Source organism: Amblyomma americanum, chromosome 3 (genome assembly GCF_052857255.1).
Source record: "Amblyomma americanum isolate KBUSLIRL-KWMA chromosome 3, ASM5285725v1, whole genome shotgun sequence".
Classification (NCBI taxonomy): Eukaryota; Metazoa; Arthropoda; class Arachnida; order Ixodida; family Ixodidae; genus Amblyomma; species Amblyomma americanum.
In genome coordinates, this window is record NC_135499.1 from 212,492,192 (window position 1) to 212,504,748 (window position 12,557).

The following is a 12,557-nucleotide window of genomic DNA, read 5'->3' on the forward strand; positions in this document are numbered from 1 at the left end:
GTTAAGGACAACGCAGCGACCCATGGAAAGCAAAATGATAGCTGTAACGTTAAGAGACCGGAAGCGGGCAGAGTGGATGAGGGAACAAACGCGAGTTAATGACATCCTAGTCGAAATCAAGAGGAAGAAATGGGCTTGTGCAGGGCATGTGATGCGAAGACACGATAACTGTTGGTCCTTAAGGTAACGGAGTGGATTCCAAGAGACAGTAAGCGTAGCAGGGGGCGGCACAAGGTTAGGTGGGCGGATGAGATTAAGAAGTTTGCAGGAATAGTGTGGGCGCAGCTGGCAAATGACAGGTTTAATTGGAGAGACATGGAAGAGGCCTTTGCCCTGCAGTGGGTGCAGTCAGGATGATGATGATGATGATGATGATGATGATGATGATGATGATGATGATGATGATGATGATGATGATGATGACCGTCCCGAAGCGACCCAGGCTATGAGGGACGCCATAGTGAAGGGCTCCGGAAATTTCTACCACCTGGGTTTTTTTAACGTGCGCTGACGTAGCACTGTACACGGGCCTCTAGAATTTCGCCTCCTTCGAAATTCGACCGCCGCGGTCGAGATCGAACTCGCGTCTTTCAGGTCAGCAGCTGAGCGCCATAACCACTTAGCCACCGCGGCGGCCGTGTAAGATATATATGATATTAAAAGTGAAATTGTTGCAATTAGCGCGAAGAGCTTACAATGCCTTCCTGGTGCATTTGATGCGATGAAAAACAGGATTTGGAATTCAAGAGCAGGCAGAAAAGCTTGTTGATTACGAGACAGAATCTGGCGTAACAGTTTGCTAGTCTTTGGCGTCAGTGTGGCTGGTGTTGAAATAGTCAAAACTGAAGGAGCCTAATTGTGAACAATATATTTAAAGAAATTATGGGCGTGAAGGTTAAAGCAGTTCAGCGAATTGAATTTATTGCCTTGGCAATGCTCAACCAGGAAAATGTAGACCAATCATTCTGAGATTGTACTCTTCCAGAGAAATATATACAGTGTACTTAAAAGAAGGAGCAAAGCTAAAACGTGGTTCCTGGCATGTTAGCCATAAAAGCATATCAGGCTCTGAAAAGGAAAGAGCATAATGGAGATTACTGTAATATCTCCTTTCTGTTCATATTCACAGCGATAAAAAATGGCAACGTATAGCCCAGTTCAAAACACATGTTGCCTAGCTAGATGGATGAGATGATAATCGCTCAGTAGGGCATATTTCAGCATGCAGCTTCTGAATTTAGATGTAAAAATTCTGATGGACCAGATGATGTACCAATATATGTGAATTGCGCCCTCCTTTTAGCAAGATTGGCCCAAGGCAGCAGCAATTGTAGTATTTAATCGCTGCAACCGAACCCTGTTAGGTAATTATTGTATATTTTTTAGATCCATTTGTTGTACTCTTATGTGAAGCTCGCATTGCACTTTTATACCCGTGCCACACATGCACGAGAAATGGCAGTAAATGCTTAAGGCCTTAAGTTCGTTAATGTGATTATTTTCGGAGTTGGTGCTGCACGTCCACATTTAATGTCATTACACGAGAGTCACGGTGACGATAACACCTGCAAGGCAGTCAAAAATTTCATCTGAATGTAAATAGTGCCAATGAGCACGCAAATTTGTCGTTCAGGTGTAATCTAAAAATTGTTTCGCAGAAAATACCGCTGCTCTACAGCTTGCCAAGTTGAAAAAGTAGCTATAAACACGCGTGTTCAGCACACAAGCCCAGAGTATCTATCTGTAAGAAGTGCTTGTAGGATTACCACCCATCACATTGAAAATGCAGTAAAGATGCCTCATCTGACTGAAAGTTATGAATAATCTATTTGCTACTGGAAATGAAGTTTTAATGCGAAAGAATTATACAGCTCACGAGACGAAGTTGTCCGCAGACCGTGGCACCGAAAGTCGAGTGACCTCATAGTCGTGACGTAAGTGTGGTAAAGGTTATAAAATTGATGCCAATGTAGCATGTCGTAATGACACTTAATGAAGATCGGATATATAACGAAGTATCAGAGTAATTCGTAACTAGAAACCGGATATAACGAACTGTAACGTGACATAGGATGACTTTTAATACTTGATATAATGAAGTATCGAAGTATGTCATAACTAGAAACTGGATATAACAAAGTATCCCAGTATGTCGTAACTAATAACAGGACATATCGGATATAACACGTACAGTGTCACGTGACGTAGGATGACTTGCAAAAAGGCTGACGTAATCAAAAGTCACGTGACATAGGATGCAAAACAGTTGTAATGAAAAATTCACATGACGTACGCACCAGCAGCAAGCAATGATAATGCTTTCGCATTTCTCCAACGCAGCAGACTGCATGCAGTGCTCTCAAAGTTTTTATTTCAACCATTCTATTTTTATATATACTTTTCGATCGTTTCCTGGCGAGTGCATTGTTTGTATTATTTGACGTTTCGTGTGCGCGTATGATCAATTCTGGGCCGGTCTTGGTTACGCCGTGCCAAATGAGACCCAAGATAGTGATTCATGATGTGCATCTACTCGTACAAGAAACCTTGCTAAATCCCTAAACGAGCTGTACCAATTGAGTATCTTTGAAACGCCTAAAAAAACATCTTGCACGCGTCTTTTGCAACCCAAAATTTACGAAGCATTAGACCAGCTATGATACTGCTACTATAAACCTTGCCATGTTATCTATGTTTTGAAAGGGATTTACAAAATGGCTTGTAGATGTAGATCTGAGCCATGTATTTCTTCAAATTTTTTGGCCCAAAAGTGGAGTTCGGCATGGTTTTCCTCTGTACTATGGGCGTGAAGGTTAAAGCAGTTCAGCGAATTGAATTTATTGCCTTGGCAATGCTCAACCAGGAAAATGTAGACCAATCATTCTGAAATTGTACTATTCCAGAGAAATATATACAGTGTACTTAAAAGAAGGAGCAAAGCTAAAACGTGGTTCCTGGCATGTTAGCCATAAAAGCATATCAGGCTCTGAAAAGGAAAGAGCATAATGGAGGTTACTGTAATATCTCCTTTCTGTTCATATTCACAGCGATAAAAAATGACAACGTATAGCCCAGTTCAAAACACATGATGCCTAGCCTGATGGATGAGATGATAATCGCTCAGTAGGGCATATTTCAGCAGCTTCTGAATTTAGAAGTAAAAATTCTGATGGACCAGATGATGTACCAATATATGTGAATTGCGCCCTCCTTTTAGCAAGATTGGCCCAAGGCAGCAGCAATTGTAGTATTTAATCGCTGCAACCGAACCCTGTTAGGTAATTATTGCATATTTCTTAGATCCATCTGTTGTACTCTTATGTGAAGCTCGCATTGGACTTTTATACCCGTGCCACACATGCACGAGAAATGGCAGTAAATGCTTAAGGCCTTAAGTTTGTTAATGTGATTATTTTCGGAGTTGGTGCTGCACGTCCACATTTAATGTCATTACACAAGAGTCGCGGTGACGAAAACACCTGCAAGGCAGTCAAAAATTTCACCTGAATGTAAATAGTGCCAATGAGCACGCAAATTTGTCGTTCAGATGTAATCTAAGAATTGTTTCGCAGAAAATACCGCTGTTCTACTGCTTGCCAAGTTGAAAAAGTAGCTATAAACACGCGTGTCAGCACACAAGCCCAAAATATCTGTAAGAAGTGCTTGTAGGATTACCACCCATCACATTGAAAATGCAGTAAAGATGCCTCATCTGACTGAAAGTTATGAATAATCTATTTGCTACTGGAAATGAAGTTTTAATGCGAAAGAATTATATAGCTCACGAGACGAAGTTGTCCGCAGACCGTGGCACCAAAGTCGAGTGACCTCAAAGTCGTGACGTAAGTGTGGTAAAGGTTATAAAATTGATGCCATTGTAGTATGTCGTAATGACACTTAATAAAGATCGGATATATAACTAAGTATCAGAGTAATTCGTAACTAGAAACCGGATATAACGAACTGTAACGTGACATGTCGTAACTAATAACAGAACATATCGGATATAACACGTACAGTGTTACGTGACGTAGGATGACTTGCAAAAAGGCTGACGTAATCAAAAGTCACGTGACATAGGATGCAAAACAGTTGACGTAATGAAAAAGTCACATGACGTACGCACCGGCAGCAAGCAATGCTAATGCTTTCGCATTTCTCCAACGCAGCAGTCTGCATGCAGTGCTCTCAAAGTTTTTATTTCAACCATTCTATTTTTATATATACTTTTCGATCGTTTCCTGACGAGTGCATTGTTTGTATTATTTGACGTTTCGTGTGCGCGTATGATCAATTCTGGGCCGGTCTTGGTTACGCCGTGCCAAATGAGACCCAAGATAGTGATTCATGATGTGCATCTACTCGTACAAGAAACCTTGCTAAATCCCTAAACGAGCTGTACCAATTGAGTATCTTTGAAACGTCTAAAAAAACATCTTGCACGCGTCTTTTGCAACCCAAAATTTACGAAGCATTAGACCAGCTATATGATACTGCTCCTATAAACCTTGCCATGTTATCTATGTTTTGAAAGGGATTTACAAAATGGCTTGTAGATGTAGATCTGAGCCATGTATTTCTTCAAATTTTTTGGCCCAAAAGTGGAGTTCGGCATGGTTTTCCTCTGTAAAATTTCTCGCTTGCCCCCCCCCCCCCCCCCTTTACATCCTCCCCAATGGACAGTAGCTTCTAAAAGCGTAACTGAGGCTAATTGCCATTTTAAGATGAACTGCGTATGAGGGACAAAAGGGAAGACAAACAAGAACGGGTGCAAGTACTATGAGGTTTTAAATAAATAATTTTAGCCCAGTGCTGAAATATGCGTTACTACGCTTATGCCACGTCAGTCAAAGATATGGAACGTTTATAGTATAGTCCACAAATATCTGAGGCGAGGCCAACATATCTTGTTACGACTTGTCTGAGAAAACACATCCATAGGAACAAATATTCATTCTTATACCGTCCTTATACCGTCCGTTCCTTTTCTGTCCTTAGTTTTTTCTTGGAGCGAAATTAATTTTGGGAAGCTGGCAAACCTGATGGAAGCTTTCTTCTGCTCGTGCCTTCGAAAGCGAAACTTGAAGGTTTGGCTGAGTACAGCAGAAATGAGAGCGTGGAGAGCAACATTGATCCGTACCAGACGATGTAGCGACGATCCACGATGGCACCTGCTGCTGTAAACAGCGAGGATGAAAGCAGAATGGAAACTGAGAACAATATTCTTTATGAGCTTCTAACATATTCAGAATGGCAGCAGGAACCAGAAATACTGGTGAGTACTCACTGAACTGACAACCAGGTTATGTGTTCAAGTGGCCCATTGATAGCAAACGCACTACCGGTTTTTGATATCAGTTCAAACCCTGCCCAGTTCAGCTGTTCTCGATTTGTGTTTAGCTTTTGGGTTGAGAGACTAAGCTCGTTAAGAAACCGATGTCGTCTTCAGGGAGAGAGCATTCCGAAATGGCTTAAACTGTTCGGGTGCCAGCCTTCACCTGTCATTACAGCGACACTACTTTTGAAGACTGCAAATCGACAATAATTGTGATCACCGCTTCGTAAACTCGTGACTGTAACTGTGCGACAAAAATGTGCCCAGTGATCCGCCTTTTGGTGGTATTTGAGCAGCGTATGCATCGCACAGAATGTGATTACATATCCGAAACGAGGGCGCATGAAACCGAAAGGAAAATCTTATTGTAGCGACAGTACTAAGTGACAGCAGGTGTTCTTGACGTTGATATGTTGTGCACTTTGATTTTCAGAGCAGAGCTGCTATCGAGAAATCAGAAGATGCGAAAGGAACCGGTAATGTCCGTTTCTCTCGCCAACAGCAGAGTTTCATATGTGCCACACACATATGTGCGTAGTGAGAACAGTCGCCTTCTTAACGAATATGTTTTTTTTTAATTCAGGAATTTGGGGCTGGCTTGGTCTGCTGGCCACCTCAATGTCCGGCATACCGCCTGCTGTCCAAAGACTCCGTTCCTTTCACATGGAGTGGCATTTCGTCGTAGGAGGGTGAGGAAGACCTCTGCAGGGCTTTTAAATGTTGCCACATGTAGATATTGTGGCAAATATTCGCGCTGTAATTGTATTACTTGTGTCATGCACACGGCAGGTTCCGTCTCCATAAGGATTTGGGATATGTCTACTGAAGCAGTGTGCAGTCGCACTCAGTATGACTCGCGTGAGACCATTTCCACAAAGTCAGTATTATGCTACGTACTGAGTTAAGAACATGTTAATTCCAGTTTATAGTTCTGCAAGTATGCCTGCTTTATGAATGTCCTAATGCCCGTCACTTTTTTTTTCTGTTTATCTTGAGGCAGTGAAGAAATTTGTTGTTTCGTTCCTTGGAGTATGCAAGTGAGCAGCATCTAGCTAGGGAAAATTTTCGGCTGTACTTCAGTTTTTCCTTGTCATAACAGAATAATTATTATAACAAAATTATCATAACTGTCTGTTAAAATTCCTTCAGTCACCTGTGTATTTAACACCAAATTTTAATGAAACGATATATCTGTCAGGGGAATGAAAGAGCAAATGAATGAATGAATGAAATGTTGTTAACAAACTACAACACTTTAAAAACGAGTAGTCCGTCAGCACAACAAAGACCTTTTCAACCGTGTTTTCAGTGGATGTTAACCTCAGCTGCTTATTCGCCATAAGACCCAAACGGACCCATACATAGAGTGGATGTACCAAATAAATTTTCTCTCAGCCCAAAAATAACTGCCCATATCACTGTGAATGTTCGTTTTTAAGTTGTGCACAACACTTCTCGACACTTATTTGATGTTCTGTTGGTTTCACTGAAGCAAGATGAATGAACATAATGGAAACAGTGTGAATGGAGATCTAACATTTAATATTGTTATCATCATAACCAGACTGCTTGAAGTGTGTGGCCCAGATGAGAGAAGGAACTTGCACAACCAGCATACCGATATTGATGATATTGAGAGTTGGATGCAAATGTGTCTGGTCACAAACAGTCATGATAAAAGAATGATCAGCGAACTAACCACATGCTGGAAAGTAAAAACAATGTTAGGAGTGTTGACATTCCAGCTTCTGAATAAGAACTGTGATTGAGCAAAGCTGCCATTTGGGAGCCGGATTGGTGATGTTGTGAAAATTGTTGTCACCTTTGGTCAGTGTACTGTTATTCATTTTATGCTAATTTTTTACCTGGGCACTGGATGCCATGAACTGACTCTGTTGGTGCCTCACTGCCATGAAATGGCGGGTTCATTCATGATTTGTTAGCTACTTCTGGCTAGGAACTCTTGTTTGAAGATGAGTCAGCTAGAAGCTGAGTGTTGGACCTTCAATGGGCAACAACCTTGTGCACTGAATGCTAGAGCCACTAAAATTTTGAATTTTGTAGTGCAGGCGGTCATTCAGCCGGCCAATGAAATGCTATGCCAGTTTTGTTTTGCTGGTAGCAGCTACAGAGCTCTGGATGTTGGATATTGGCAGTTTAGGTCATTTATGGTTAAAATGCAGCACCTGTCATAGTTGAAAAATTTTGCTTCCCCTTGAGCTTTATTATAAAGAAGTTTATCTGTACTGTTTCCATTCATGCAGAAGCCATAATTTTATACTTGTTTCTATGTGCTGATAAAATGAGCCCAGTAAAATTGGCCATTACTAGACCCGTTTTAGAAGACTTTCAGCATACATTCATGGTGCCACCCATGCAGAACTTTCTGTCAGCTTTCATCTGTATCTGTGTCACAAGTGGTCATAACTGATCACATGCTGCCAACATAAGTTGGTCCTTCGGTCGATCTTCATTTGCTGAACAATATTACTTTGGTCGGATAATACCTTAAACCTCAGCAAAACCCTGGACAGGTGTAAAGTTGTAAACTGAGTAGGTCATTAGTCAGATGTGTTCACCCCATATCGGTGCCATTTTTTTCTATCATGCCTTCTACATCCTTGCTGTGGTGCCAGCTTGTAAGTATCAGAATTGAGCTACCGTTTTGGAGGTGCTCATTATTCCTGCTCTTTGTTCCGTCAGAGAATGTTATCAGATTGACTTTTGTAACAATTTTTTTCTATTTAGTTTCGCAGCATTAACTCCATGTCTTTGCAACTTTTGTCAAACCCTCATGTTCAGTGGTGTAGTGGAAATTTCCTTTGGTGGGAGTCTGACATATGTTAGCACCCTAGGGAGGTGCCGAGGACAGCTGAACACTGTATTTAGCATATGTGGGTCAGCAGCGTTGTGGAAGGATCTTCAGCCCAGTTGACTCCTCCCTGTTGGCATTAATGCTGACAATAGCTGTCCTTTGTATTGGGCTGCTGCTGCATAGTCCTGCCTTCTAAATGCTTGCTGTGTTGGCAGCCTCTGTGTATCAGAACTGAGCTACTAGTATTGTAGAGCTGTTCATTGTTCCTATTCTTTGCTTCCTCAGAGATGGTAAAGTCTTGGCCATTTTGCAAGATCAGAGTGTAGAGATCAGGTAAGTGAAATGAGACATTCCTCTTTTCATGTGCATTTTGCATACTTATTGAACCAGCATACCTTATGCAGATCATCGAGGGATGACTACACTACTGTCATCGGGCGAGGAAGCGGTAAGTCTTCTTCTTGTGACAATGAAGCGTTTACTCTTCTACTGTGGTAACACACAGTGCATTTGTCATATGAAAAAAAAAAAAGCGAAAAGTGGGAAGGGCAGTCAGTATAAATGCACAGTTCCAAGTGGCACATTTACCCATCTTTATCATATCTCTGCAATTGTCAGTGACAGGGGACATGGGTCTGCTTGGTCTGCTGTAAGCAGATATACAATTATGCTCAATATCAGGTGCAACACAGGAGCTGTGGCAGGAGGTCAGTTCTTGAAGCAGTGCCAGCCCAGTGCTGCTGGAAATTTGTGCACTTACCCATTGATGCAATGAACAATGTGCTCTCAGTATTTGTGCAGTTTCAGTCCTTGGTATAAGGGCGCATTATTTTACTACAAAGCAAAATCCTTAGCTGGTTCACTCCGGATGCTTTGCTAGTTGCATTGAGTGCAATAGTATGTATATTCATGTTCAGTGCTGTACACCCAAGTGACTTTAAAGATCATGGGCTGGATTCCCGTATGTCATACTTAACAATCTACTGCCTTCTGCCTGTGCATTTTAAATACGAAAAGGCTGGTACCCAAAGCCAAGAGTGCACTTGCCGATTCGTAGTTGGTCCTTTTTCAGTAACCGAAAAGCAGAGGCATCATGCAGCCCAAGCTACAAAACTGAGCATTGTTTTTCCTATGCTCCAGAGGAGATTCCTAGATAACTGTCAGGACATTTATGATTAGCAGGTCCTGGGCACAAGCTTATAATGCAGTACTGGTGTTATACATATCCTGTCTTGTGTTGTAAGCAGTCTTACATGAAGTTCCTCTTCAGTGCAAACAGTGTGAATCTCCATGCTATTCAAATACTATTTGCTCATTAACTTTCTGTTAAAGCTGCTTTCAAAAGTCTGTGCTAATCTTTTGGTATGTGTATGTGCATCTCGAATTAGCATTTTTATGTGAAGTTATCTCATTCTTCTGTTCCTGAAGTGATTTTTAATCCTTGGAAAGGCAAGTAGATGTTTCAAGCTGTGGAGAAATGCAACAGTTGTCGTGCATGCAGCCCGTCAGCATCCGGTAGTCGCAGGTTTTTCATCTATTTGTCTGGCTGTTCTTTAGTGCAGGCAGGGGATTTGCCACATTATGCAGTACTTTTATATTTAAATACAATGAAACCATGGTTGCGTTACAATAGATGGCACAAGTATAAAGCATAGTGCAACCATAAGCAGTGCTTCTTGAGAAGGGTAGAATATACTCACATTCTTATGGTTCATTGAATATCTGTAGTAGATTTAAAAAAAGAATTCAGGAGCTTTCTTAACGTGCACAACTGTGTATCTTTGTTACTGCAAAGATAGAAATGCCTGTGCGATAAATTGGCATGAAGTACACTTCAGTCATGTAAAGATGGCCTCTTACTTTTTAACTGAGTTTTCATTATCAGTGCTGTCCAGCTTTGACTTGCGCTCATACTTGAGTGGGCTCCGGTTATTGATGGCATAAGCTACAACAAAGGTTGTCACTACTTCGGTATGGGATCGGTGCTTGCATCAATGACTTTATCATAAGTCAGCATAGCAGACCTCTTCTGCAGATCATATTTTTTAGTTGTGATGTTAGTGCTTTGCCCGTTTCACTCACATTGATTTTATATATGTTTAGTTTCCACTTATAATCTGTCTAAGGCATTGCTTCCTGTACGTTGTACTCTGAAAACTGCAACAGAGCAACACAGGTAGCCTATGAATCTCTGCGGAGTATGTTACATCGAATCAGCAATGTCTCTTATGCCACATTCACACTGTTACAACCTTGCCATTAGTGACACTGGTTGCAGTGGCAATGACTGCTCAGTTCCTGTACTTTGGGTCTTCCGGCAGTGCTTTAGGAATGGCGGTTGTACGCTTTCTTTGCAAGACCCAAATTTGCTGCAATTTTTATGTTGACTTGTGTACTAATTTTACCTTGTATCAGACACCGTCAGCCTGTGATAGTGACTGGGTGCGTTTTTGCCTGCCTTGCTTTTTCTTTACACTGTCCTACTTGTGACTTGCCATGGTGGCTCAGCGGTTAGGGCACGCTTACTGAGCCAGAGGACCTGGATGCAGTCCCAACCGCGATGGCCACATTTCGATGGGAGTGAAACGCAAAAGGCACTCATGTGTCTTGTGATGTCAGTGCTCATTAAAGAATCCAAGATTGTCTAAATTAATCCGGTGCCTTCCACTACGATGTCCCACGTAGCCCATGCTTTGAGACATTAAACCACATTTTATTTACATTTACATTTCCTAGTTATATGATCGTACATTTAGTATCTCTCTGCTCTGCATCATATATTGTGTAAGATGCTTTCGACTGTGCTGGATAGTACTGTCAGAGACCATGATAAAGTTGATGGAGATGCTTAAGTAAAGCCAGACTGAACTGAATGCTGGGCAGAGGCAGGAAATTGGGCAATATTTAAAGCTGTCTGTATGTGGGATGATGCAGTGCCCCGAGATCCCATGCCCCAGTGGAGGCGCGTTGCCTGGTCTCCTGACTGCAGTTTCCTGGCCGTTGCTTTGAGCACTGGCCGTGTGGAGTTCTTTGACACTGTTGGCAGCTCCCTTTTCTACATTCCAGAGGTAAGGACCGGGGAGTAAATGCATTCACCCCTAACTGGCATATAAGAACAGTTATTAAGGTAAAGCCTGTCATAAGCATGGTCTCTTCTGTCTGTTATGCCATGCCTCATTGTATGATGCTGTGCTGCGTTGCTCTGCAGCTGCCAGGGGCTGCAAATGCATTTTGCTTGCAAGGCACTTCTGTGTAAAGAAATATTTATCTCTGTAAATTTACTTTTGCTCTTTAGAAAGTCTCTTTCTAACAGTAACAATTAATTATAAAACAATTAGACCTGCTTCTGGCAGTTTCTATAAGGGTTGTTGATGGATTAAGGCTGCCATGTGAGATACAGAGCAACCCATTAGTTTGGGAATCAAGCAATGCTTAAAACCCACGTGCTACAACCAACAGCTAGTATAAAACTGGATGCCAACTAAAAATGCTTGTGTTGAAGGAAGAGAAGCACGATTTTGGAAGGACGTAAAATAAGATTCAGACTGTATGAGCACTGCTAGCAACAGTTGCTAGTAATGCTAGTCCTGTCTGTGCGTTTTCTTACATCCTGCCCAAAGTTACGCTTCCCTTCCTTCAAGATGTGCGATCATCTGGTTCAAAGTTCTAGCCTGCTAAAAAATCCTTACTACCGTCCATTTTGGTGCTGTGCTGCTGGGCATGAACTGTCTGGTTTGATTCACAGTAGCCTTGTAGCAGTGCAGGAAGAATACAAAAACACCTTTGTACTGGTACTGAGTTTTCAGCGCAGCTGGAAGCACCACAGCTGGAAGTATAAAGTAATCCAGAGCCCTCTCCACTGCAGCTTGCCTCGTAGCCTAGGTGCCACTTTGGCATTTAAATTATCAGCTGTCTTTATTTTGCTGAATTACGTTTCTGGTTAAGCCAGTATGTTGTCTAGTATGCTTGTTTCTGAATATGTGCCTTGTCTCTTTTGTATTACAGCCTGTGGTGCAGATCGAGGGCGTGCTGCATGACGTCAGCTATGCCATGGCTGGCATGCTTTTCACCGAAGCTAGGGTGCACAAGACACAGTGGTCTGTCATCGTTCTGTCATTTTTTATTTGCTTCTTCAGAAGTTACTGCTGGCTGAAATAAGGCCCAAGCGGGAGTGCATTGCAGTTCACTATATTCAAATATCACTGTGCCAAATCAAAAAGAGAGAATGTAATAAGCTTAGTCAATAGAAGTAAAGAAAATTTGAAGTTATACATTAAATTTTTATGTTACGCGATGCAATATCTTGTATGCCACACAGTGAAGAACCCTGCTGTTGCGTTCCCAGATGCTGCATTTTCCTGGCTGCTACATTCTTACGAGCGAATCCCGTCCAAGCTCCCATAGAAA

The 12,557-nt window shown here is 41.8% G+C and overlaps 1 protein-coding gene across 2 annotated transcripts in view; it reads left to right on the forward strand.

The window, feature by feature from the left end:
* The first annotated feature begins 5,141 nt into the window (after positions 1 to 5,141).
* The window catches only part of LOC144126004 (NBAS subunit of NRZ tethering complex-like), an 87,461-nt gene continuing 80,045 nt past the window's right edge, over positions 5,142 to 12,557 (forward strand). For both annotated transcript variants that reach the window (XM_077659867.1, XM_077659868.1), the window contains exons 1-7: positions 5,142 to 5,275; positions 5,769 to 5,811; positions 5,919 to 6,024; positions 8,436 to 8,483; positions 8,555 to 8,598; positions 11,085 to 11,218; positions 12,156 to 12,247. In XM_077659867.1, the coding sequence (XP_077515993.1) occupies positions 5,165 to 5,275; positions 5,769 to 5,811; positions 5,919 to 6,024; positions 8,436 to 8,483; positions 8,555 to 8,598; positions 11,085 to 11,218; positions 12,156 to 12,247 (578 nt within the window). In that variant the 5' untranslated portion in view covers positions 5,142 to 5,164. The remainder of the gene's footprint in view (positions 5,276 to 5,768; positions 5,812 to 5,918; positions 6,025 to 8,435; positions 8,484 to 8,554; positions 8,599 to 11,084; positions 11,219 to 12,155; positions 12,248 to 12,557) is intronic.